Source organism: Anomaloglossus baeobatrachus, chromosome 2 (assembly GCF_048569485.1).
Source record: "Anomaloglossus baeobatrachus isolate aAnoBae1 chromosome 2, aAnoBae1.hap1, whole genome shotgun sequence".
NCBI lineage: Eukaryota > Metazoa > Chordata > Amphibia > Anura > Aromobatidae > Anomaloglossus > Anomaloglossus baeobatrachus.
Window position 1 is genome coordinate 114,048,956 of NC_134354.1, and position 27,965 is coordinate 114,076,920.

The 27,965-nt window shown below is 46.8% G+C and overlaps 1 protein-coding gene across 1 annotated transcript in view; it reads left to right on the top strand.

Annotated features, from left to right (window-relative positions):
* PITPNM3 (PITPNM family member 3) overlaps positions 1-27,965 on the top strand; it is a 729,687-nt gene that overhangs the window by 669,659 nt on the left and 32,063 nt on the right. The window contains exon 10 of the mRNA XM_075333206.1: positions 5,700-5,870. Coding sequence (XP_075189321.1) covers positions 5,700-5,870 — 171 coding nt within the window. The remainder of the gene's footprint in view (positions 1-5,699; positions 5,871-27,965) is intronic.

Below are 27,965 nucleotides of genomic sequence, written 5' to 3' on the forward strand. Positions count from 1 at the left end.
GCAATACTCCAAACATAGCTGCAGGGAGCTTCCCAGCTAAGCAACTGATAGGGAAGATCCCTGCATGCAAATAAACTGACTACAACCACAGCAAATGACAAACTCAGATAAGAGCCAAAAGAACCAAACAACAAATAAAGAGCAAAGCACTTATCTGGGGTAGATGTGGTCTGGAGTAGGATGAAGCAGGCTGGTGTACAAAGAACAACTGACATCCGGCATAGCCTGCTAGCAGACCAGGGTTTAAATAGGCAGAGAGTTAGCAATGGAAACGCCCATAGCTCAACACACCTGGTCTATGTCCAAACCATTCCTGGCCACAAGAGGGAGCCTCCCAGCAGCAAAAGCATAACTGACATTCACAACAGTGGTCCTACTCAGTCTTCCCTCTATGACTGTGCATGCAGAGGTAGCTGTCAATCACTTAGCAGCACAACCCATTTGATTACAATGAATAAAATACAAGTTATACTCAATATTCACTAACAAACCTCTATTTCATTCTGCTAAGCGCCTCCTTTACACCTTGCTGTCCACAGGATGGCCTTCATGTACAACGCCATATGTTCCCTTTAAATGACCTCTACCTGCGCTCTGAGAGAGACTCGCACTATTATACCTTCATTGCATCAGTCCTTGAAAACAGATCCTGTTTTTTTGTTGTGTCTAAATAATGTTGCCCAGAGCCACACAATTTAGAGTAAGGAAGTAAGCGATTAGTTCTGATAGGAAACCAGATGCAAGTGCCCTGACTAATGCCAGGAATAATTATATCATTAGGATTCAATTCAGATTGTAGATATAATTGTTTAACGAAAAAGGAAAAAAGCAGCACTAGTTATACAGTATTTCAAGAGAAATGGGGGTACAAAGTTTCCCAGCCCTAAGTCTATCCTAAATAGTAGAAAAAAATGGAAGTAGCTCCCCAGAAAATAGTGCAAATTATAAGCCTTTAATCGCCAATGTGGCAACATTTCTGTTCATAATGGCTTGAAAAAGGGTCACTATGAACCCACATAGGCCATTAAAGTCTAACGGTTTGCACTATTTTTGGGGTGCGACTTTCATTTTTTTGTTTCTATATTTATATATGGAGTTTTTTTCTCTGACCTGAGAAGGAGCAGCACTGATCATACTTTCTCACAAACGTGACTATTACTCTACAATCTCCTACTGAAAAAAACAGTGATTTTACCAAAACTACAGCAGGTAGCCAAGTAAGTGACATCACTGGAATCAGAGTCTCTGTCTATACATTATTCTGCTCTCAGATTAGGCAAAAATCTGGTGTGGTGATAAGAGGTAAATGGCAAAGTTGCTTGCATTTACAAGTGCAAGTAGGATAAGGCACAGCCACACTAAATATTGAGGTGCACTTGTTGACTTCCACACCATACGTCCAAAGATAAAATACAAGGCACTCTTAGGGGTACTTTGCACGCTGCGACATCACTAGCCGATGATAGCGATGCCGAGCGCGATAGTCCCCGCCCCCGTCGCACATGCGATATCTTGTGATAGCTGCCGTAGCGAACATTATCACTACGGCAGCTTCACACGCACTTACCTGCCCTGCGACGTCGCTCTGGCCGGCGACCCGCCTCCTTCCTAAGGGGGCGGGTCCTGCGGCGTCACAGCAACGTCACACGGCAGACTGCCAATAGAAGCAGAGATGAGCGGGACGTAAACATCTCGCCCACCTCCTTCCTTCCGCATAGCCGGTGGAGGCAGGTAAGGAGATGTTCCTCGCTCCTGCGGCTTCACACACAGCGATGTGTGCTGCCGCAGGAACGAGGTACAACATCGTATCTCCTATTGGTGCGACATTATGAAAATGTCCGACGCTACACAGATCACCGATTTACAACACTTTTGCGATTGTTTATCGGCGCATCTAGGCTTTACACGTTGCGACGTCGTTACTGGTGCCGGATGTGCGTCACTTTCGATTTGACCCCGGCGATATCGCAGTAGCGATGTCGCAACTTGCAAAGTACCCCTTAGAGGTTAAATATTCTTGCTATTTTATTTCCAATGCAGCCTAAACATGCTGTTTCGGCCATGTAGCGGCCTTCATCGGATAATTGTAATTGACAATTTTTTGCAATTACTAAAATGAGCAAAATATACAAAATGAAAAATTATGTTTTCGACAAAACGAAGATTTTTTTTCTTGAAACACAAAACAAGTATAATACAATAATAGAAGTACCAGCATTAATAGATTACCGTATACCAAATAAAAAGAAAAAAAAAAGAAAAATCAAACCTCACCTTGTGTCACTAGACAGCCCAAGTTGGTTGTAAATGCAGCAGTATCCACCGCTATGCAGCATATACTGGATGACAGGGCGCCATGTTTAAATAGCCCTAATAGCCAATGGGAGCAAAAGAGGGATGGTGTCAAATATGTCGAATATATATGTTTCAAGAAAAAAAAATTCTTCCTTTTGTCGAATACATAATTTTTCATTTTGTATATTTTGCTCATTTTAGTAATTGCAAAAACATAGTCAATTACAGTTATCTGATGAAGGCTACGCTACATGGACGAAACGTCATGTTTTGACTGCATTGGAAATAAAATTGCATGAATATTTAACCTCTGAGAGTGCCTTGTATCTTATCTTTGCTTGCTTTTACAAGCTCTTTGCAAATTTACCCATTAATAAAATGAGACCTTTTTAGTACATAATAGTGACTTTAAATGAAGGAAGTATGAGTGTCAGGCTACACCATGATCAGGCTTTAACTCAAATTAGTACTCCCATCACAGTTGTTAACCTCTTAAAATATTGTCTTCACACAGTACTGTGTTCTTACAATTGCTCATTTTGCCTTTCTACCCAGTTAATTCTTCTGTTTTCCATTAGGTCTATGACATCATGTGATTCAAAACTGACTGGGTGAATCCTTCTAAGGTCTATGTAGAAACAGGAAGTCTATTTTCCCTGCATGAGTCATCACTGCAAAAGTCAATGGCAGGAGGAAGAAGCAGAGGAGCTGGGTCAGGAGCTGAAGAGGGAAAGGATTCATGCAGGGACAAGAGACTTAATTTTTCTACATAGAGCAGAGAAAAAGAGAATAATTTACTGGTTAAAAAGGCAAAATTAGCAATTGTAAGTAAAAAGTTCTATATAATATGATCATTGCAATATATTAACAGGGTAAAAACTTTGATGGGAGTGCTTCTTTAAAGGGGTTATCCAGGATTATTTTATTTTTTTACTATTTTTTTTACTATGGGCCTGGCAGGCATATGTAGCCAAAACCAGGAGTGGGTCAATCAGAGGAAAAGTGTAATACAAACACGGGTACCACTTCTGCATTTTTTGCTAACTGTTGACTTTGGATCACAAATACTGAGGTTAAAAACTCACCAAATACTGAACGGGTGCACGTGGCTTTATGGCACATTTTTGCAGGCAGAATCCTGAGTCTTTGGAAGATTTTGAGGAGTTTTGGGAAGATTTTTTTTGTTCCTGAAGCTTTTTGGAAAAGATTTTTTTTTCCTGAAGAGTTTTTTATTTTTTGCAGTCATCTGTTTGGACAGTGCCTAGTTTGGAGAAGTTTCCATAAACAACTGCTTCAAAGAAGTGAAATGACCTTTTTTCCATCCAGATGTTTTTCAACTCCTGAAGTGAAAAATAAACAAAAAAACCTCTCAAAGTCTGTGTGCACAGTGGTTTTCAAAGCGATTTTGGAGCAAAAATGGATCAGAAATTTTCGAAATTCTCCTCAAAATCTCAAATACTTTGTTTGTGCTCACTTACTGCTTCAAAAACTTAGCATAAAGACTCTGTATGTACATAGCCAAAAGACTGAATATATGGTCAGCAAAGTGGTTTTACAATAGAAATGAATAATGTGTTGTTCAATCATTTTTCAAATAATTTATCAATTTTTTTGGAGTAGACTTGTAAAAAAACTCTGTGTGTACATACTTTAGGTCTCACTCACATTAGAAAGTCTCGCAATGTACTCAGACCAATGTTAGTCAATGTTGCAGGTCAGATCTGAGAGTTTTCCCTCAGCTCTAAACAGACTGAGGAAAAAATTGCAGCATGCTACGTATAGCAACATTTCTCGGATCAAGCGCACCCATACAAGTCTAAGGGTGCGTGTGAAACATCGGACTGCACTGATGTCATCCTAGTGCAATGCGATATTGTCACGGGGTATACGCATGAAACAGGGGCTCCTAGGCTTACCCTAAAGGGCACTTTACACGCTGCAACATCGCTACCGATATATCGTCGGGGGTCACGTCATTAGTGACACACATCCGGCGCTGGTAGCGACATCGCAGCGTGTAACACCAATGAGCGATGATCAACTATCACAAAATCGTTAAAAAACGGTGATCGTTGACACGTCATTCATTTCCTTAATATCGCTGCTGCCGCCGGTATGATGTTGTTTGTCATTCCTGCGGCATTATACATCGCTATGTGTGACACCACAGGAGCGACGAACATCTCCCTACCTGCGTCCACCGGCAATGTGAAAGGAAGGAAGTGGGCGGGATGTTATGTCCCACTCATCTCCGCCCCTCCGCTTCTATTGGTCGACCGCTCAGTGACGCCACAGTGATGTCGCTATGACGCCGAATGCACCTCCCCCTTGAGGGAGGGATTGTTCGGTGGTCACAGTGACGTCGCGGAAAAGGTATGTGCGTGTGGCGCTGCCGTAGCGATAATGTTCGCTACAGCAGTGAGCACCAAATGTCGCACAAACATCAGGGGTGGGTGCTATCGCGCTCGACATTGCTAGCAATCGCTAGCGATGTCGCAGCGTGTAAGTACCCTTAAGACTGGGACCCCTGTGCTGTACCTAATCTTGAAGGTAGCCAGGTTCGAGCCTCCAACTTGGCCCTGTCTCCTGTACAAGCCCTGATACAACTTCCCCTGCACCCAGGGAGTGGGATGGAAACACAGTAACCAAAACCCCACAAATAGTCACAGACAATAGTAAACAAAAACTCGTGCACACTGCACTCAAACACAAAGGAGGGACAGTAAGAGAATTGGGGAGTAACTCAAAAAAGGTAGAAAATAATACCCAACTGGAGGACTCACATACCAAGCTGAACCGCAACTTACAACTGGATAACCTCAAGAAGTAAAAAATCTGTATCCGGCAAACAGCTCCAGAATCCAGAACCTTATAAAGGCTGGAAATGGTGATCAGCAGCCTGAGATCCCAGCAGCTGATCACAGGCCAGCAGAAATTAACTCCCACTGTACTGAAGAGCAGTGAAGCCAGAACCAGCCAGTGCCCATGACAGGCTGTGCAGCTAAGGGATCCCAGGCAGTTTGTCAAACTCAGCAGTAAGTCCGACGCCGCCATGACACCCAGTGAGTGCAACGCAGAACACCGCATGACAGATATATGCAGAGACAGGCAATGGGGAAGATCGAAAAACTAATCTCTCCCTCTCCTCCAAGCCTGTGATCCAATTCTCATGTGCGAGAAAATCAGATTACAGTGAATGACGGCTCACGCTCGCAGCAGAGTTTGTACCAAGTGTCATTAGCAAATCACATTCGATGATTTCGTATTGGAGGCCATACACTACGTTGACCCCCAACCTTACACTGATCAGACTGCAATAATATAATTCTATGATAAAGTATTTATTATTGGTTTATATTGATTTATTTTCAATTTCTTAATGTATTCTCTATTTTCTTTTGCAGTTTGCCGGGCCCGTCCGGCTTGTGGTCAAGTTTACAGTTTTTTTCATTCTGCTGATCCATCTGCCTCAAGACTGGAACCTTTGCTGGAGAAAACCTTCCACATGCTTCCGCCATTCAATGTTCCCAGATATCAGAAAGATCCTCTAGGAGATGGAAAGTCCTACCTATTAGGTAAGCCATAATGATATGACATCACAAATTAAATATACTCATTATCTAGAAATCCACCCTCCTATGTTTCCTGGTAGCCCCTTAGTTTTATGCCAATTGCCGTTAGACACAGTCACCAGCTTTTCTTGTATTGACGACCATATTCAGAAATAAACACCCCAATTTCCTTGACAAGTGCTGTCTTTATATTGCAAAGAGCATACTTCAGGTAAATATCTAGCCAGCCAAACACTTCCATAAGGAGTGGACCCAGACAGAAAGGGTTTCCGGTGCAAGAAATTTATATGGAGTCTTTGCAGTCCAACAGCTTCTCATAATGCACAAACCACCTGGTTTGGATGTGGATGTGAGACCCCTTACATTTTGTACCCTGCGCGGCTGTACAGGTTGCAACAACAGTATGTCCGCCCCTGGCTTCTAAAAAATATTCTGCAGGCAGATAAGCCACTGCTAAATATGTCTGCCAGTGACTTACTTCATTCACCCGAGAACAGAACGCTTGGCGAGCCAATTATGCATGTGAGTGGCATTGTTGAGAGAGATAGCGGTAGCTGAATGAGCATTCAAAGTTATCTATGGTGTATTGGCACCTTAAGGCTTGTTTCACAAGTCAGTGAAAAACACAGATGTTTTTCACAGACGTGTTAAAAACGCATATGTCCCTCCGTGTGCCGTGATTCACGGCACACGTGGGTTGTCCATGTTCAATCCATGATACGTGCTCCGTTATCCACCATGATTGTACATGAAGATAAACTCACCTGTCCCCGCTCCTGCTCTCCGTGGTGGTGAACTCTTCGGCTCTGCTGTGTTTCCGCCCCCGCTGCAGCTACTTCCGGGTCAGCTGTTCCTGCATACATAAATATGCATGAGAATAAGCAGCTGGCTCTGAAGCAGAGGCCAGAGACCAGCAGCGCTGGAGAAGGTGAGTTAAAAATGCTTTTTATTTTCAATGTCCGTGTTTTTCTGCTACGGTACATGTTTCACGGATCACACCATAGTGTGGTCCGTGGGACATCAGTGACGCCAGAAACAATGGACATGTCTGCGTGCGGCAATCATGTAGACACGTGTACGCTGCACGGAGACACTGTCAGTGAAAAATCACTGTGTAAGCAGACCCATTGATTATAATGGGTCTGCGTATGTCCGTGATTCTGGTACGAATAAAAAAAGTACATATGTACCAGAATCACTGACGTCTGAAACAGGCCTAAGGATGTATTCCCATTCTGCAGATTTTGATGTCTTACGTTTTGTGACTGAAAATCGATTTAATTCATATCAATGTGGTTAATTCAGATGAATGTGTGACGCCCCTGAACTAGTCAGGGTGTCACTGGGTACTGCGCTCCTTTCTCTTCTGGTGCAGGACTCAACCCCCCATGGTTCTGGGATCCTAACCTTTGGTATTACTCCATCAGCATTCAAATCCTAGTCACACCTCACCCTGTCAGGCACACCAGTGGGTGGTCTAGCTGGAACAGGGCCACTCGCCTAGGGGTCAGGCAGGGTGGTGGGAGGGAGGAAGTCAGAGAGAGGAAACTGAGAGTTTAGGAGTAGCTCCCAAAAAGTGAGGAGCTGGGAGTAGCAGCTCTCTGATGTTGTGTAGTAGCTACCAAAGAGTTAGGAGCTGGGAGTTGGAGCTCCCTGGGGACTTTTGGCTAGGTCACGGACGGTGGTCTGGGACCGAAGGAGTCGGAGACCCGGTCGCAGGGTATTACAGAACAGTGCCAGGCTTAGTTTTGGGGAACGGTCGACACCGGACTACCTAGTAACCGAACCGGTACAGAGCACGGCGGGGTACTGGACCCTAGATCAGGGAGTAGCTTCACGCAACCTGATAATTAACCTGTGGAGGATAGTATCTTTATGAACTTTCCCCAAGTGCTCAGAGATCAAAGGCATCAACACAAAGAGAGGGATAGGGCTTTCCAGCTTATGCGGCACACTGAAATCCCAAGTGTCAGCCATCGAGAGCACAGCTTCCCTACTTAACAGTGGGGAGCGGGACCCCGACAGCTTCAAGCAGAGGGGTCACTCAGAACATCTAAAATACAGTGCATGGAGGCAAGGTACAGACTATCAGCAATACCAACGGGAGAGGACTCCCGGACGAGCTCCCCTGAAGTGGCAGCGGCACCCAGAAACTTGGTTTACTTCTGTGTCAGAGTCTGCTTTGTGGTCGCATCACTACCAACACTGCCTGAGTGAGTACGCTGTCCTCCCCTGCTACCAATCTGCACCACGCTCCCCTACACTTCCATCATCCAGAGTCCCGGGGCCTCCCCTACCCGTGGAGGGAACGTCATCTGGCTGCCCCACTCCATCTCCCCCGGGTACTCCCATCGGCAGTGGCGGTACTCCCCTTACCGCGAACCACGGGTAGCGTCACGAACTCTTATCCCCTGTAAATACCCCCTTTACGTTTGAAGTGGCCGTGAGCCCCCGGGTCCAGAGACCCTCGAGCCACAGCAACCCCCTGATCCAAGTGGTTCGACCGCTGCAGGGGCTGCACAAATGAAACCATTGCAAAATTTACGCAACAAAATCTGCAGCAAATACACAACGTGTGAACATGCCCTACAGAGTACGGTGCAGTTTGGTGCCAGGAGACACTTCTACAAAGGTGAACAGTTGCTAGATTTGTTTCACTCTGCAGATTATGCCATTCATTGTAAGCAGAAGTGCTGCACTGAGAACTGCCAACCTTTGCAGAGGTGCAGTTTACTGAACCTCACTATTAATTTCTCATATATATTAACCCTACTTGTTGCTCTCCATTTGCCTTTGCTGCCTCCTCCAGTCATATTGGAGGTCGATCCTCCTGCTTTTAAATTGGCCACCATAATGGAATGGAAAGTACAATGGTAAAACCACCATTCTTGCCTTTCCTATCCCACAGCACAGGGAAAGCAAGGGAGGTGCACTACGTTAGAGCAGGAAGAATTCAACAGCAATCTAAAGGGTGCCTTACACGCTGCGACATCGCTAGCGATTGCTAGCAATGTCGAGCGCGATAGTACCCGCCCCCGTCGTTCGTGCGACATTTGGTGCTCACTGCCGTAGCGAACATTATCGCTACGACAGCGTCACATGCACATACCTGGTCAGTGACGTCGCTGTGACCGCCGAAAAATCACTCCCTCAAGGGGGAGATGCGTTCGGCGTCATAGCGACGTCACTGCGGCGTCACTATTCACTTACATGGTAAATCTACTTTGCTGTCCATATATTCAGCCTTTTGAGCAATTTTTTCCAGTTTAATCCATGAAAATGCCTCGTGAAAAAAAAAGAAAGTAATTTTAATTCTTTAAAAAAGTCCTTGTGGAATTTGCTCCAAACTAGGAAGTCAGATCGAAAAACTACAAAAAATGCTTCAGGAATTGCAGAAGGCTTCAAAAACTCTTCAAAACCAAGAAATGGAAAAACTCCTCCAAAAACTCCTCAAGGGTATGTGCACACAATGTCATTAGGAGACCCCTGTGTTATCGCAGGCAAAGCTAATTCAGGAAAAAGCTGGTGGTATTTTTACTTAGGTAGCTTTGCTGGCCTCTTAATTTTTATTGTATAAACTGTAAGACCACGTGCACACGCTAAGTATTTGGTGAGTTTTTTACCTCAGTATTTGTAAGCCAAAACCAGGAGTGGGTGATAAATCCAGAAGTGGAGCCCGTGCTTCTATTATGCTTTTTCCTCTGATTCCCCCACTCCTGGTTTTGCTACAAATACTGAGGTAAAAAACTCACCAAATACTCATCATGTGAACGTGGCCTTAGGTTGGCCATGCTTCTTCTTTTATCCACTTCAGGGTTTCCAAACCTTGAAGTGGTTAAGAGGAGAAACACAAGACTGAACATGTGCACAGCAATATTGTTTTTTACAGTGCTGTGCATTGTTATTTTGTTCTGTAGAATTTGCAATACTTTTTCAGACAGGTTCCAGGTACAGTGCACCTGAAAAGACATTGTGTGCACATATTCCAAAGAAGGAGAGCTTCCTGAAGGGTTTTTTATTTGAAAAAGTCATTGTTTTTGACCACCTCAAAAACCTCCTTCTGCATTTATGTGGCACCCCTGAGGCTCCAGGTGCCACAGGGTACTGCGCCTGACTTAAGGTGCAGTATTCATCCCGGGTTCCGAGGAGGTCAGTGCTGGTTTCACATGACTCATCCACACATACACACCATTGCCCTTTTCCAACTGGGGACCAGGCTAGGGTCGGGTCACCTGGATGGCAGTTTAATGGTAAGGGCCTTCCCACCCACTAGTCTAGGAACCTGGAAGGGGGAGGGGTGATGTCTGGGAGAGAGAGAAGTCAAGACAGACAGAGAGTTGGAATTAGGAGCCGGCCTGAGACAGACACAAGCTGGTGGAGTGCAGTTCCAAACAGGAGAACAGCAATACCGGTGGACCTGGTGAGACAAAGGAGAACACGGTCGCTGAGGAGATACAGAGTCAGTTCCACCAGGACCAGCGATGATGAGGTACAGAGCCCTAGATTAAGGGAAACTTCAAGTTTTTTTAATAATTCTGGCGGGCAGAGGATTTCAAGTTTTCTGTCCCACAACAGCGCCTGCGGCAAAGCAGTATATGGAGCCAGGAGTCGTGACCATAGGGCGGCCCACCAAAGGACTTTGCGCTGCCTGCTAGACAGGACAGTACTTAAACACCACAGAGAGGGTACCCTGTGTAGCTTCACGCCATGGGGACCCATTTGAAACCACGCAAGGAGTAAGGGCTCACCATCCACAACACCGGCACTAGATTCCGAATTATCCAGGATCGACTGGAGCCCATCTTGGTGGAAACCGGCACTCCATGGGGCGATAATCTGACAGTGAGTAAAGAACTTGAACTGCAGCCCCTGTGTCATCCATGTCATTGCCGTCGCCATCGCCCCTGCACTCCGACGCTATAGACTACCGCACTCATCATCCTCCCTGGTGCCATAACTCTACCTGTGGGGAGCTGAAACAACTGAGCTGCGTCACACCATCAAACCAGAAGCGAGAGACATCCCGCAGCGGCTGCTCCCCTCATAGCCGCACACCACAGGTAGCATCACGAAAGACAACTACTCTTAACATCCCCATCCCCTTTACCTTTTATTGACACCTCGGGGCCACGAAGCTGGGCAAGGCCACTGTGACATCCCCAAACCACCACCACCGGCCCGGTGACGAATACAACCCCTGTCCCCGTGGGTGTGTCATTTAGCCTTAATATCCTATGATATTTCTAAAATGGAAGTTATTTGCAGATAACCTCTATAGCTGCAGGCAAATACCTTTTTTTGGAGCTGACCTGTTCCCTTTAATTATTGCAATCAAATACTGCAGCACATAGGAATATAAAGAAAGCAGAGAAATGTGACGCCCCTGTACTATCAGGTCGTCACAGATTATTATCTACCCTCCCGTGCAGTATCTACCTCCCTCTTGGTTATGGGTCCCTAACCAAATGGTGTTGCCTTCAACAGCAAATCAAATCCTAGATACACCCTGCACCACACCCAACAGACACACCAGTGGGCGGCTTGAGTAGAATAGAGTTGCCCACCTGGGGGGTCAGGGAGGGGAGGTGAGGAGTGTAGTCAGTAGGTAGTTAGTTAGTGGTGGTGAGAGAGTAGCCCTCGAGCTGTGAGGAGCTCTGAGGAGGTTGGGAGCGGTGACTCCCATAAGGAAGCTGTCTAGGTAGCAGACGGTGGTGTGGGCCTAGAGGAGTCGAACCCCCGGTCGCAGGGTATCATGGCAAGGGGCTCGGATCTGTTGAGCAGGACAGCCAGTGGCCTTGCACCATCACCGGTCCGGGACCGAGGCACGACGGGGTACGTGGACCCTAGGTCAGGGAGTAGCTGCAGGCAACCCGATAATTTACCCGTGGAGAATGGAGCCTTCAAGATTCGTTCCCAACCACTCCAAAATTGGGGCACTAGCAACAAGAGGGATAGGACTTTCCATCCAAAACCATCCAGAAAATCCCAAGCGTGAGCCCTGAGAGCAAGCTCCCACACTTAGCCACAGTGGGGAGCGGGACCCGGCACGTTTCATACTACCGGGACCACCAGAGAAGTAAACTTAGTGCCAGGAGCCAGGTCACGGATCACCAGGCAGCACCATTGGGGACGAGACCCAAACTAGCTCCCCTCAGCGGCAGTGGTGTCCAGAGGCTTGGTTTACCTGGTTATCGGTGTCTGCTTAATGGACTGAGTGAGTACAAGAGTGATCCCTACATTCTACGGCCTTACCCCCACACCGAGTCCCAGGGCATCCTCCCTACCCGTGGAGGGTCACAACACCTGGCTGCCCCCCGTCATCACCCCGGGTACTCCCAAACGGCAGCGGCGGTCTTCACCCCAGTTACCGCACACCACGGGTGGCGTCACAAACTCTATAATCCCTTGTAAATACCTCTCTTCATTTGAGTGGCAACACGACCCCCGGGTCCGGAGACCCTCAAGCCACTGAGAACCCGGGTCCGAGCAGCTCGGCTGCTTCCACGGGGCGGCACAGAAGCCATCCACCGCATTACATTATATGCTACTCAGATATGTTCAGATTGTTGTAATAAAAGCTGAACATAGAGTAATCCGACTGGAGTTCATGTTCACAATTAAATGCCAAATGACAATACAAGATCATTTCTTTTGTGGTGTTTAAAAAAAAAAAAAAAAAGTGGAATAAAAACTATAGAGAGACGCAGTGTAAGTGTTTTATAATGTTATGTAATCATTGTCTATTGTCAATGCTTTAAATGCAGTAAAGTTTAGAGTCTTATTTGTTTGTTTTGTAACCAGCAAACATGCAAATGAGGACAAATGAACACTAGGGTGCCCAAAATCTGAAAAAGAGCTTCTAGAATTATAAAGTTTCCTAAATATCAAAGCATTCTGAAATCTGACAGGTGAAGAACATTGATTATCTTATGATAATAATACCTTTTAAGGGTTAGAATATAGCAGGCCGCAAATGAACAGTCAGATCTTGAAGTAGATATGTCATAAGCAAGAAAAAAGGGCAAGTGTAAGGGGTACTTTGCACACTACGACATTGCAAGCCGATGGTAGCGATGCCGAGCGCGATAGTCCCCGCCCCCGTCGCAGCTGCGATATCTTTTGATAGCTGCCGTAGCGAACATTATCGCTATGTCAGCTTCACAGGCACTTACCTGCCCTGCGACGTTGCTCTGGCCGGCGACCCACCTCCTTCCTAAGGGGGCAGGTCGTGCGTTGTCACAGCGACGTCACACGGCAGGCGGCCAATAGAAGCCGGGGGGCGGATATGAGCAGGATGTAAACATCCCGCCCATCTTCTTCCTTCCTCATTGCAGCCGGGACGCAGGTAAGGCGATGTTCCTCGCTCCTGTGGCTTCACACAGCGATGTGTGCTGCCGCAGGAACAAGGAACAACATCGTAACATCGGTCCTTCCAAAATTATGGAAATGACCGACGCTACACCGATCATATGATTTCGACACTTTTGGGCTTGTTAATAGTAGTAAAAAGGATTCACATACTCCAATGTCGACAGCGACGCCGGATGTGCGTCACTTTTCGATTTGACCCCACCGACATCGCACCTGCGATGTCGTAGTGTGCAAAGTACCCCTAAGAATCTGAGCAACTTTGATGGGCTAGACAACATTTTTGAAACTGCAGATCTTTTTACATATTCCTGGTATGCATTGGTTAGTGACTACCAAAAGTGGAGCAACAGATAGGACAACTTGTGAAAGTGCCATGATTAGGGATGAGCAGACCTGTAGATGTTCAGCAGAAGTTTAATTAAAAGTAATGTTTGATTCCCAGACTTGTCCCCAGACCCCACATACAGTGGGGAAAAAAAGAATTTAGTCAGCCACCAATTGTGCAAGTTCTCCCACTTAAAAAGATGAGGTCGGCCTGTAATTGACATCATAGGTAGACCACAACTATGAGAGACAAAATGAGAAAACAAATCCAGAAAATTATATTGTCTGATTTGGCAAGATTTTATTTGCAAATTATGATGGAAAATAAGTATTTGGTCAATAACAAAAGTTCATCTCAATATTTTGTTATATATCCATTGTTGGCAATGACAGAGGTCAAATATTTTCTGTAAGTCTTCATAAGGTTGGCACACATTGTTTGTGGTATGTTGGCCCATTCTTCCATGCAGATCTTTTCTACAGCAGTGATGTTTTGGGCCTGTCGCTGGGCAACACGGATTTTCAAGTTCCTACAAAGGTTTTCTATGGGGTTGAGATCTGGAGACTAGCTAGGGTACTCCAGGACCTTCATATGTTTCTTACGAAGCCACTCCTTCATTGTCCTGGCAGTGTACTTGGGATCATTATCATGCTGAAAGACCCAGCCACGTTTCATCTTTAATGCTCTTGCTGATGAAGGAGGTTTCCTCTCAAAATCTCATGATACATGGCCCCATTCATTCTTTTATGTACATGGATTAATTGTCCTGGTCCCTTTGCAGAGAAACAGCCCCAAAGCATGATGTTGCCACCCCCATGCTTCACAGTGGGTATAGTGTTCTTTGAATGCAACTCAGCATTCTGTCTCTTCCAAACATGATGAGTTGTGTTTATACCAAACAGTTCTACTTTGGTTTCATCAGGCCATATGACAGTCTCCCAATACTCTTCTGGATAATCCAAATGCTCTCTTGCACACTTCAGCGGGGCCCAGACATTTACTGGCTTAAGCAGGGTAACACATCTGGCACTGAAGGATCTAAGTCCCTGGCGGCGTAGTGTGTTGCTGATAGAAGCCTTTGTTACTGTGGTCCCAGCTCTATGCAGGTCATTCACTAGATCCCCCTGTGTGGTTCTGGGACATTTGCTCACCATTCTTGTGATTATTTTGACCAAACAGATCTTGCGTGGAAACCCAGATTGAGGGAGATTATCATTGGTCTTGTATGTCTTCCATTTTTTTATTATTGCTCCCACAGTTGATTTCATCACACCAAGTTGCTTGCCTATTGCAGATCCCATCTTCCCAGCCTAGTGCAGGGCTACAATTTTGTTTCTGGTGTCCTTTGACAGCACTTTGGTCTTCACCATAGTGGAGTTTGGAGTGTGACTGTTTGAGATTGTGGACAGGTGTCTTTTATACTGATAACAAGTTCAAACAGGTGCCATTACTACAGGTAATGAGTGGAGGACAGAGGAGCCTCTTAAAGAAGAAGTTACAGGTCTGTGAGAGCTACAAATCTTGCATGTTTTTAGATGACTAAATACTTATTTTCCACCATAATTTGCAAAAAAATATCTTGCCAAATCACACAAGGTGATATTCTGGATTTGTTTTTTCATTTTGTCTCTCTTAGTTGTGGTCTACCTATGATGTCAATTACAGGCCTCTCTAATCTTTTTAAGTGGGAGAACATGCACAATTGGTGGCTGACTAAATACTTTTTTTCCCCACTGTAAATCACTGGGGAGCAGAACTTTGGTGTTGTAAAATGGTTGAAGTAAGGTCTATTGGGCTGCAAAAGAAAGAAAAATGGGTGTAAGAGCAGGACACTTGCCCTACAAACAAATGTGGATAGTGAATAAATAAATTAAAAAAACAGCAAAGGGTTCCCCATTTTTTTGTTAACCAGCACAGGTAAAGTAGACAGCTGCTGGCTGCAGTCCTCAGCTGTATGCTTTACCTTGGTTGTTTATCATACGAAAGGGGACCCCATGCCATTTTTTTTATAATTATTTGTTTATAAATAAATAAATAATTGAAAAAAATGACATGCAGTCCCCGTATATTTGATTGCCAATCATTGCTACATTTGCCTCCTGTCCACTCTTTCCTGATAACTTCCCTTCATCCCGAAAAGTGCAGCTCTCAGTGATGGACTGGCTGGTTGTCCTACCAAGTACTTGTAATGGAGTCATCTCACTTCTGCAGTGTCTCTCCTTGCTGCATCATTTACTGATAGTGTATTCCTATGTAACAGGTGCCATTCCCTCACCCACCAGGGCATCAAAAGGAAACACTCATCAACAATTACAACTAGAAATGACAGAATCTGTGTGAGGCAAATTATATTCGCTGCTCATAATCTAAAAAATACACATTCTCCTGAATCTGAAGGCAAAGCGCTTTCTGCAAATTCATCAAAATGGCTGCGAACTGGCTTCTACTTTATTGAACTGTAGACGGCCAAAAAACACACACCCACTGCTCATATGTTTTGGCACTGCAGTTCCCAGTCTGGTCCTTTTTGGCTCTTACATTATGTCTACTCAGTGCTGGCAGCCCCAGTGTGAGTGAAGATGGCAGAAGAGCTGGAGAGGAGAGAAAGGCCGGAGGACTAGATGGGGTGCTAAGGTGGTAGGATAGGGGAGCATTGAGGTTGTTTTTTTCTAATTGTCATGAGTGTGTCCCACCCCAGGAAGACCTCGGGTAAGCTTGGAATCAGAAGATCACAGCGACTTGTTGCTTCCAGAGCTACTGCTGATACTTGAATGACATCTTGCTAGTAGTGCTGTAAGGGTTAAGTACTCTTTCTTGCCTGGCTGCTGGATGCACCTTTTAATACCAGGTGCAACTCTTTATGATCACTCCCACTTCACTATTTAAAACCATTTGCCTTATCAGCTGAGGCTGGTGATAGAAACTGAATCCTCATTTCTATATGGTACACTTTGGAAGGAGCCTGCTATGGAAAACGTTTTTTGTGTTGTGTACAGCTGTGGTGCTAGCTGCATTGAAGCTGCTTAGAGTGTTTTTCCTTTTCATATCTACAGTATTTTCCCTGTCGGTTTTCCTAACCTTGTGTTTCTGTATTGTAGAAGCGAGACTAGTGTTTCAGTCAGCTTGCTCACTAGTTAGGGTGAGTTTAGGGCAAGCGAGGGCTCAGGACTGTGGTCGGTGATGGGATGAAAGAACCCATATAGGGACATCAGGGAGTTCAGGGTACAACCGCAGGGGAGTGCAGATAGTGAACCCACTCCCCTCTCCCTAGTTCCAGGGCCCTCCATTGTATCATGACCCCTGTGTGCCCTGTGTATTGTGACTTTTTTTTTTTTTTTTTTTCATAGCAGCAGTATTTAAGGGAATATGTCAACAGGTTTTTACTATGTAAGGTCAAGCCAATTTGCTTCATGGGTTAACACAGAAAATTCAGGGATGCCTGTCTTGTCACAGCTGATCTGTTATTTATTTGCTGTTTGTTTAAGCAGCAATGCTGCGCCACTGAGGCTTCAGTCGCCACAGGGTACTGCATCTCCCTTAAGATGTAGTACTCATCCAATGTAAGGAGAGGTTAATCGCTGGTGTTTCTCACATTCACACACACAACACAGTTAGGTGCTTTCCCACCGGGGGAATGGCCTGGGGTAGATAGGAGGTGGCCATCACGAAGCATGGGACTTCCCTGGTCACTAGGACAACCACCTGGGGGGCGGGCACTACATGGGGAAAAGGAAGGAGCATCTTCACACATAGTTCAGTTAGCCCCGAGCACAGCTTGGGGTGAGGAGCACAGTCAGGACTTCGGTCCAGGCACATTCTCTCTACCTTCACACTTTTGGGAGCACTGCAGGACCCATGGCTTGGAGCAGGCTGCTCGGTCCAGGTTCTCTACAGCTACATGGGATTCCAGGGTCTGCAGAGAGTGCAGGAAACACCCGCAGCCCATTCCATATTCCGCATACACTGCGATTGGAGGGACCCCGACCACAAAGGACTCACCGTGGGAACACCGGCGGTGACCTCGAATTGCTCGGGATCGACTGGGGCCCGTCACGGCGGTGACTGGCATCTCCCGAGTAAACCAGGACTGTGAGTAAATAATCCGTGAACCTGCAGAGACTGTGTCCACCTGTCCTTGCCGGCGCCCCACGCTTCGGCGCCCACCATCACTACAGTCCTCATCATCCTCCCCGGGGCCCGCTCCATGTGTGGGGAGCAGAAACATCTTAGCTGCTAAAACCATCCGCCCCGGAGGACAGCGACAGCAGTGGCGGCTATTCCCTGGCCGTGTGCCGCAGGTTGCGTCACGAGACAAACATCCACCATCCAACCCTCCATTATCATTCCCCTTTCATCTCCTGTTTATTGTACACCTCGGGGCCACGAAGCCGGGTAGGGCCACCCGTGACATCCCCAGACCCGACATCACCGGCCCGGCGACGAGTATATTTAACCCCCTGTCCCGTGGGTGCTAAGGCAGCACTTACAATTGCTCGGACTACAATGTCACATGCATACCAGTCCAGCAAACTGCTGATGGACAGCTCACTGTCAATGTACAATCTCTATAGTGAGACAGCGGCGGGACAGCTACATGACTAAATCTAAAAATTCTGATGGTGTCAGAATGGCTGCACCCTTTAATCCAAGTGATACATCGTTGGATTCAGGATCTCTTTGCCTACATCATGCTGCTCACAAATGAGGTAGCAAAAACCTGCTGATAGATTCCCTTTAAGAAGCATTTAATTTAGGCCTCAAATATTAAGGGAAGACATGTCAGTGCCATATAATCAGAATAGCTTTCAAATTTAAGCCTGAAGTGGAAAGGTTGTAAATGCTGACTCTTCTAGTTTTTGCCTCCTCTAGTTTTATTCATGAGGCTATTTATCGAAAGCATTCACATATACAATCCGTCCATAGGAAGAGTAAATTAGCTGCACTCAGTACAGATGTTTCTATGTTGTAGAGTAAATTATTGATAGCATTAATGCTCTGCTTGTGAATCATGGCTCCCAAGAGAGGTGCAGTGAGATCCAGTTTGCAAACAGCTGTTCCAATTTGCGTCTGCCCTCCTACCGCTCAGAAGTAGAGCACAAAATAGCTGCGGGCTTAGGAAGGTGCCTAGGAAGGCACAGATATGAAGAAGAAGAAGCTCTATGTGATGAAAGGAACTTTCTTTTTTTTTCAGTTTGGGAATTTTGAAAATGGACATGAATAAATGAATATAAATTGAAATTCCATTGTGTGCATAACATTACATAAAGTGTCAGCTTATCCGTGACTCTGGCTAATAGATCATAATGAATTTACTGTTGTTAACGCTAGTGAGCGAAAATGTCAGCACATTCTGCTCTGGTTTTCCCTATCACATCAAAAATCCAGAAAATCACATTGTATGAGTTTTAAATATTTCATGCAATGAAATGCAAATTAAGTGTTTGATCACCTACCAACCAACAAGAATTCTAGCTGTCACAGACCTGTTATTCAGAGTAGGCATGGGAGAAAGTCATGTGCTCATGAGACCAAAGTAGAACTTTTTGGTATCAACTCCACTCACCGTGTTTGGAGAAAGTAGAAGGATGAGTACAACCTCAAGAACACCATCCCAACCGTGAAGTATGGAGGTAAAAACATCATAATTTGGGGGTGCTTCTCTGCAAAAGGAACAGGACGACAGTGTAGGGGTATCACCCCTATGAAACGATTAACCCCTTAACGACCGCAGGCGGTAAAATTACGCTGTCAGCAGAGGAAGATCGGTGCACATCTAAGCTGCTGGTTAACCCCTTAAATGGCGCTGTCAATAAGTGACAGCGCCATTATAATCGTGATCGCGGTAAACGTTTACTTACCGCCCAATACCGGAAGTCACGTGACGTGATCATGTTACTTCCAGTGGTTATCATGGTAGCACAGGGTCATGTAATGACTCCAGTAGCTCACATGACTCACTTACTGTTTCACCCGGCCGAGAGCTGGGTGAGACAGGAAATGAGCATATCTGCTAATCACAGCTGTGCATCTAAAAATAAGAAGCGCTAATAGTGTAACACCAAAAGGACAGTGTGGTATATATGGAGAATATACACTCACCTAGTATAGTTGTGAAAGTCACAACTACTAATACGCATGAGATCCTGGCGTCTGCTGCAGCCCCACGTGGAAGAACATTCAAGAGATATATAGAAGGGGTTAAAGCCGCGCATCAGCCACATATGAAACTGTAGAAGCGTTGATGAAGGATATCCTTCATCAACGCTTCTACAGTTTCATATGTGGCTGATGCGCGGCTTTAACCCCTTCTATATATCTCTTGAATAATCACAGCTGTGCAGCTGTGATCATCAGAAATGGAAGAACGATCAGACAGCTGATCCATATAGCCCTCTAAGGTACCTAGTTAAATAAAAAAAGCTTAAAAAAAGTTTTAAGAAATTAAAAAAAAAATAAAAAACCTAAAAGTTCAAATCACCCCCCTTTCACCCCATTGAAAATTAAAGGGTTAAAAAAATATACACACATTTGGTATCACTGCGTTTAGAAATTCCCAATGTATCAAAATATAAAATCAATTAATCTGATTGGTAAAAAACGTAGCAGCAAAAAAATTCCAAACTCCAAAATTACGTTTTTTGGTCGCCACAAATTTTGCTCTAAATGCAATAACAGGCGATCAAAACATAGCATCAACGCAAAATTGGTACCATTAAAAACGTCAGCTAGAGACGCAACAAATAAGCCATTACTGAGCCATAGATCCCGAAATGTGAGAACGCTATGGGTCACAGAATATGGCGTAAAATGTATGCCACTTTTTTCGGACAAACTTCAGATTTTTTTTAACCTCTTAGTAAGTAAAAGTAAAGCTATTCATGTTTGGTGTCTACGAACTCGCACCGACCTGAGGCATCACACTGACACAACAGTTTTACCATATAGTGAACATAGTCAATAAAGTATTTCAAAAACTATTGTGCTACCGCACTTTTTTTGTAATTTCAGGATTTGGATTTTTTTTGCCATTTTCCAGTACACTATATGGTGAAACTCATGGTTTCATTTAAAAGTACAGCTTCTTCCGCAAAAAAATGAACCCTCACATGACCATATTGTCTGAAAAATAAAAATATTACATTTCCGGGAAGAAAAAAAAAGGAAAGCGCAAAATCAGCTGGTTGTGAAGGGGTTAAGAGTGCAATGACTTTGAGAGGCAGTGCTCCCATTTTCTGAGTCTTATGGATTAGCCGGCTCAGCCAGCACTTCCTGTCTGAATTGCGAACTCGGGCTAACCTGGCCCCAAAAAGTGCGGGAAGGAGATAAAGTTGGGGAGAAGAGTTTTGTGCGGGAACAGGTGAAGACGAGTCGCCTAAGAGTGTGAGCGAGAGGAGACGCTGCCTGTGTTCTGCCCAAATAGTTTGAGAAGAGGTACAATGCTGGCTGTGAGAGAAACTGCGAGATGGACCAGGAGAGAGCCCTGCTCACCATCGAGCAAGTACCAGACTGAGGCACTCCTAGATGTTACTCCCTGCCCTGCAAGGAGAAGTGTGCACTGATGAGCAACGCAGCACCAAACTCCCGGGAGTGGACTTGTTCCCTCTCGACTGTAACGTGAGTCTTTACCAGTGTGCGCACTTAATAGAGCGTAGCATAGGCCTCGTAGCCAGAGCTCGGTAACGACGTGGCCCAAGTAGCGGGGACGGCTAGGCTGTTAGTACAGTACAGTTGTGAATCTTTTGTGCTTGTCTGGTTGTACTGCTTAATTGATATTTGTAATAACTGGGGTAAACTATAGATATAATCTGCAGTGTGTTACACTTGACTGTTACCAGACTACTTAAATCCTGTTCACTTGCAAAAACGCGTATCTCCGTCCTGGAAATAAAGCTGTACCTTTGTTTTTACTACCTTGTCTTGTGTACTGTAATTAAACTCTGCACAGCGGTGGTACTGTGAAGCCCCAGAGGTATTGTGTAGCATTACCTTTAGGTACTCCACGTGGGATGGTCTGGTCACAGGTAAGTTATCTTCTTTGGATTTTCGTGACGCCACTCTCGGTATTGCGATCAGGGGACCGCCGCTGCAGGTTAGAGGACGCCTGGGGCTGGTGCTGTGTGCAGCTGGGTGTCGAGGCCTCCAGAGAGTGAGGCAGGCCCCAGGGTCCGGTTGGAGTGTGTGTGGAACCACAAGTAGCAGAATGACTCAGGCACACTCCAGACAGTCTTTCAGGGTTTTTACTCAGAATTGATGGCAGGGTGAGTACCCGGGCGTAGCTGGGATGAACCTAAGGAAAACAGGCACTCCGTCAAGCTGACTTATGAGGGTGACTACCGACTCGCCCTCCTAGCCCTGGCATTTTTGGGGTGACCCCCAACTTGTAGTCCTGCTGGGGTCGCCCAGGGAAGTTGCTGCTGCCTATTCTCCCCTCGTTCTGGCCCGTTTGCTTGTAGCCTGGACCAGGTCACTCCGGCTGCTTGCCTCCTGTGAGCTATGAGTCCTCTCTTTGCTACGTGGCTGCGGACTCTGGTGTTATGGTGAGGGTCTGAAATGCCCCCTCCGGCAGGTTTGGCAGAGAAAACTGAATGAATCTCTGCACTGGGACCTGTAATTCTTACGGGCCTGGTACCTCCCTGGCAGTCCCCATACTCAGCCACCCCTCTGCTCTTTCTAGCCTTGGGTGGATATCGGGCGGCACTACCAGGTGACCGATCTTCCCCGTCGGTAGCCACTGCACGCGCGTTGTCTGACTAGTGGGTCCTGCACGTCTGCTCTCTTTGAGCTCCACTGACTGACTCCTCACTACTTCCTCTCCCCACTGTGCCTGCCTACGCAACTTAGCAACCAGACTCTCTACCACACCCCTTGAGTGGACATGGAGGCCACGCCCCCTCCTGGATTCCCCAGGGGTCCCTATCAAAGGTAGATGTGGGAGACCTGATTACTATGCGCCTGTGTAATCACATCTCAGTCAGCCTTCTGGATTACCTGTGTTGTACTGCCCCCAGCATAAGTGCAGTACTCAGTGGCGCCTGACCAGGTCAGGGGCGCCACATTCCCCCTTAGTTATCACCAGCACGTCCTCGGGCTGCAAGACAAACATTTTAAAATGCATAAAACGGTAAAAGCATTTAAAACATTATAAAACATGCCCGGTACCATACATCACCACCCTCCACGCACAAGTCCGCTACCCACCCAAAACCCTCTCAGGAGCCAGGTCACCGGTCCTTTTGGTAACCAGGTCTGGGCCATCCGTTTCCCAAGACCTTTCCTCCAATCTTCCTCTCCCATCGAGCCGCGCCTTCAGACACTTCTGGCAGGATGTAGAGGCGGCTTTCGTGGTCTGGTGGTTTACAGGGTATACCATGTCTTGTGGAGCCGCGCCTTCGGCCTCTTCTGGCAGGATGTAGAGGCGGCTCCCACAGTCGATGCAGACAGGGTACCCTCTTTGTGGTGGAGAGCCAAGCCCAATAAACAGGCGTGCTCCCTGGTCACAGGCGAGCCAGGCCCCTAAACAGGCTGGCTCTGGTGGTGGTTGTACCTCTGGGGTAACTATTAACACTGCGAGAGTTTGTGGCTATAGCCAGTTCATAGCCTAATGGTCCTTGTAAAACTGCACAAAAACTGGTGCTAAGTGTGCTTAAAAAGGGTTCTCACATAAGTTCATGTGGGCACATTACTTGAACTTGAAACGTTGCAACCTTTTCAAACGGGTAACACTGCTTCTTACTTTACTTTACATGGATTCTTCTGTACCAGGGCTTTGGCCTGTAGGGCTGTGGCACATGACAAATCCTGTCTCTCTGCCGTCGTCATCTGTAGTAGTGTCGTCAATTGATTCTTTGTCTGTTCTTTTCTCTGTTGACTTTGGAAGTTGGATTGAAACAGTAGGATTGCTGGTAGGATTCCTGGGGCATGGCACCACGTCCAGTGCATACCAGCCGCATTCACCTTGGTGCTTTGTGAACTCGACCAGGTCTCCCATATGTAAGTCTCTACCAGGGTGTCCTCAGGGCAGGTGTGATCTAACATCTCGCCGACTAACAAATATGCCTTCTTTGACACCTGGTGCGACTATGAAGCCGTATCCACTTTTCAAACTGAACTCCTCCACAACTCCACGGCAAAGAGGATCTCTCACCTGGGATTTAGCTTTCCTTAGGGACTGCTTATCCTGAAAGTCTCTGGCTGTTACTTCGTCCTTCCTATCTGGGAACTGCTGTGTGGTGGCCTGTTTCGCGTGGGCGCTGTCCTCTGGTTGTGGGGCTCTTGGTGACTGCAGGCTCCAAGATTACGTACACACGCGATATGGTGATGGCCAGAGGTTCATCTTCAGAGGGTATCGGGCTCTCCTCATCCCAGTGGGAGTATGGCAACATTTCCGGCTCCAGGCCCCCTTCAGCTTCACAGGGTGCTGCGTCCTCCTCCGGCTGTTCTGGGATTGCTGCTTCAGCCTTCAGGCCTCCCCTCCCCCTTAGTTCTTCTGAACATTCCTTGGACAGCAGCGCTGGGGACAGGCTTTCATCAGTAGGCCAGGGTGGCGGGCCTTCAGCCGTGGGAGTCACTGAGGACACTCTGGGTTGAGCGCCTGGGGAGCAGATAGCAGTCCACACCATTTCCTTGGGGAACCGCGCCTCCAGATCTGCCTTAAACTTGAGAAACTCCGGGTCTTCTCCTTCTGGCGGGGACGTGGAACCCGGTTCCTTGGACTGGGGATCGGTGTCTGCTCTGGCCTTGCAGGCCGGAATAGATGGCCTTGCGGCCTGGTCTTGGCAGGCCGGGCAGGGCATCGCTACTGGAACCGCGGGCCTCTCAGCAGGGATCCGCATGGGCGTCGCCTCTGGGGCCGCAGCAGGGGTCTCAGCGGGCATGGCAGCGTGGCGTGCCGCGGGCATCGCAGCAGGCTCTAGATATGGCAGCGCTGGTAGGGTCGGTGCACTCGAGTGGGCAGGGTCAACACAGGACTCACCCATCGGCAGCATCATCGGGGTCTGAGTCGTCGCCGCCCGGTGTGGAGTTCGTCGTGCGGTCCGCTTCTCATAAGCCCACACCACTGTAGCCATCTCCCGGAGCTCCGTGCGTCCTTCCTTGAGCTGCTGTAAGATCCTGGCCTCCAGCCGTTCGCAGAACTGGGCAAGCTCCCAGTCCCACCAGGCAGCGGAGCCTGGCTCTGGATCCTTGTATTCAGATGCCATTTTCTCTGTTCTCAGCGTCGCCTCTGCACAGCTTTTCACCTCTTGCAGCTCTCTCTGCCTCTGCTCAGTTTTGTTTTCTTCTGCAGACTGATAGCTTCTCGCCGTCCAGGGACAGATCCACCTCTCATCCCCTCTTGCAAGGTCAGGACACTGCAGGGGTTCTCTGGGTAGCCACACCTCTTAGTGGGCGGCTACTTCTAGCACGGGCTTCTGTTGTTCTTTGGCGCACTTTTCATGGTGGCAATATGGCGGCGCTTCAAACGTTTTAAGCGGACCGCCAAGGCACATGGTCACCTGCCTTAACAGGTCTAGTCCTTATCCTGTTCGTGACGCCAGATGTGAATCCCCAGAGGTGTTGTGTAGCATTACCTTCAGGGACTCCCCATGGGATGGTCTGGTCACAGGTAAGTTATCTTCTTTGGATTTTCGTGACACCACTCTCGGTATTGCGTATTGCGGTCAGGGGACCACCGCTGCAGGTTAGGGGACGCCTGGGGCTGGTGTTGTGTACAGCTCGGTGTCGTGGCCTCCCGAGAGTGAGGCAGGCCCCAGGGTCTGGTTGGAGTGTGTGTTGAACCACAAGTAGCAGAATGACTCAGGCACAGTCCAGACAGTCTTTCAGGGTTTTTACTCACAATTGATGGCAGGGTGAGTACTCGAGCGTAGCTGGGATGACCCAGAGGAAACCAGGCACGCCGTCAAGCTGACTTCTGAGGGTGACTACCGACTCGCCCTCCTAGCCCTGGCATTTTTGGGGTGACCCCCAACTTGTAGTCCTGCTGGGGTCGCCCAGGGAAGTTGCTGCTGCCTATTCTCCCCTCGTTCTGGCCCGTTTGCTTGTAGCCTGGACCAGGTCACTCCGGCTGCTTGCCTCCTGTGAGCTATGAGTCCTCTCTTTGCTACGTGGTTGCGGACTCTGGTGTTATGGTGAGGGTCTGAAATGCCCCCTCCGGCAGGTTTGGCAGGGAAAACTGAATGAATCTCTGCACTGGGACCTGTAATTCTTACGGGCCTGGTACCTCCCTGGCAGTCCCCATACTCAGCCACCCCTCTGCTCTTTCTAGCCTTGGGTGGATATCGGGCGGCACTACCAGGTGACCGATCTCCCCCGTCGGTAGCCACTGCACGTGCGTTGTCTGACTAGTGGGTCCTGCACGTCTGCTCTCTCTGAGCTCCACTGACTGACTCCTCACTACTTCATCTCCCCACTGTGCCTGCCTATGCAACTTAGCAACCAGACTCTCTACCACACCCCTTGAGTGGACATGGAGGCCACGCCCCCTCCTGGATTCCCAAGGGGTCCCGATCAAAGGTAGATGTGGGAGACCTGATTACTATGCGCCTGTGTAATCACACCTCGGTCAGCCTTCTAGATTACCTGTGTTGTACTGCCCCCAGCATGGGTGCAGTGCTCAGTGGCGCCTGACCAGGTCAGGGGCGCCACAGTACCTCAGCCACCACTTCAACAGCTCTGTATTGAAAGGAGAATGGATCGGGTCATGTATAGTAAAATTTTGGCCAACAACCTCCTTCCCTCAGTAAGAGCATTGAAGATGGGTCATGGCTGGGTCTTCCAGCATTACAATGACCCGAAACACACAGCAAGGGAAACTAAGGAGTGACTCCGTAGAAAGAATTTCAAGGTCCTGGAGTGGCCTAGCCAGTCTCCAGACCTGAACCCAATAGAAAATCTTTGAAGGGAGCTGAAACTCAATGTTGCCCAGCGACAGCCCCGAAACCTAAAAGATCTGGAGAAGATCTGTATGGAGGAGTGGGCCAAAATCCCTGCTGCAGTGTGTGCAAACTTGGTCCAAAACAACAGAAAACATCTGACCTCTGTAATTGCAAAGAAAGGTTTCTATAACACATATTAAGTTCTGTTTATCTATTGTATCAAATATATATTTAATCATATAAAATGCAAATTAATTATTTAAAAACCATACAATTTCATTTTCTGGATTTTTTTTTTATTTTGTATGTCACAGTTGAAGTGTACCTATGACTGAAAATACAGACATCTTCATTATCTGTAGCTGGGAAAACTTTCAATATCGGCAGTGTATGAAATACTTATTTTCCCCAGTATATCTGATGCTTTCATTTTATGTTCTTTAGTTCTGTCCCATTTTTTATATATATATATATATATATATATATACTATATTTTAGCACAGAAATCTGCTTCTTGCTCCTCTTGGAGTAATCTTTCACTTTGTAAACTCTGTACTCAGTTCACATTACTGAGAAACTGTTGTTTCAGGAGAACCTTCAGCAGAATGTCGGTGTCGGCTTTTAGCTCCTCCTCCTCCATAGAATTGTAAAAGCACCAACTGTCATCTCCCATCTCAGTAATGTAATAATCTGTCTTCAATGAATACAAATTTTACCCATGAATTGAGCTAAATGATCAGTCCAGGAGGAGAAAGAAGCAGATTTCTCTGACAAATTATATTAAAGCGTTCCTATTTCCATGTGTACTATTGATTTATACAATAAAAATTAAAATGACAGTTTACTCTTTAAGTCATGAAGGTTTAAATCTTGATGACATGCTTCTACATTATGCAGCTGAAGGTCTTAATATGTTCAGAATTATATGTACAGAGTATTTACATTATAATAGGCTAAGCTTTCATTTACCGTAAATCAGGGGTGGGGAACCTTTTTACTGCCGGGGGCCATTTGGAATTTCCTACTAACCTTTGGGGGCCGCACAACATTATCAACCTGAAAAATAACCCTGCTATATTTGGTCAAACGATTAATTAACTCACCCCTATTGTGGTGGCCGGAGCTGCTTCTCTTTGGTGCGATTGTAATGTTCGGTGATATTGATCATCTTGTTTCTCACAGCTGCTTTTCCAGGTTTGTCTCTGTCTGGAGATGCTGGGGGCATACACATCACAGGAGGGGCCAGGGCGCATAAATTACAGGAGACACTGGGAGTACACATCACAGGAGGGCCTGGGGCATATACATCACAGGAGGGGCTGGGGCATATACATCACAGGAGGGGCTGGGGCATATACATCACAGGAGGGGCTGGGGCATATACATCACAGGAGGGGCTGGGGCATATACATCACAGGAGGGGCTGGGGCATATACATCACAGGAGGGGCTGAGGCATATACATCACAGAAGGGGCTGGGGCATATACATCACAGGAGGGGCTGGGGCATATACATCACAGGAGGGGCTG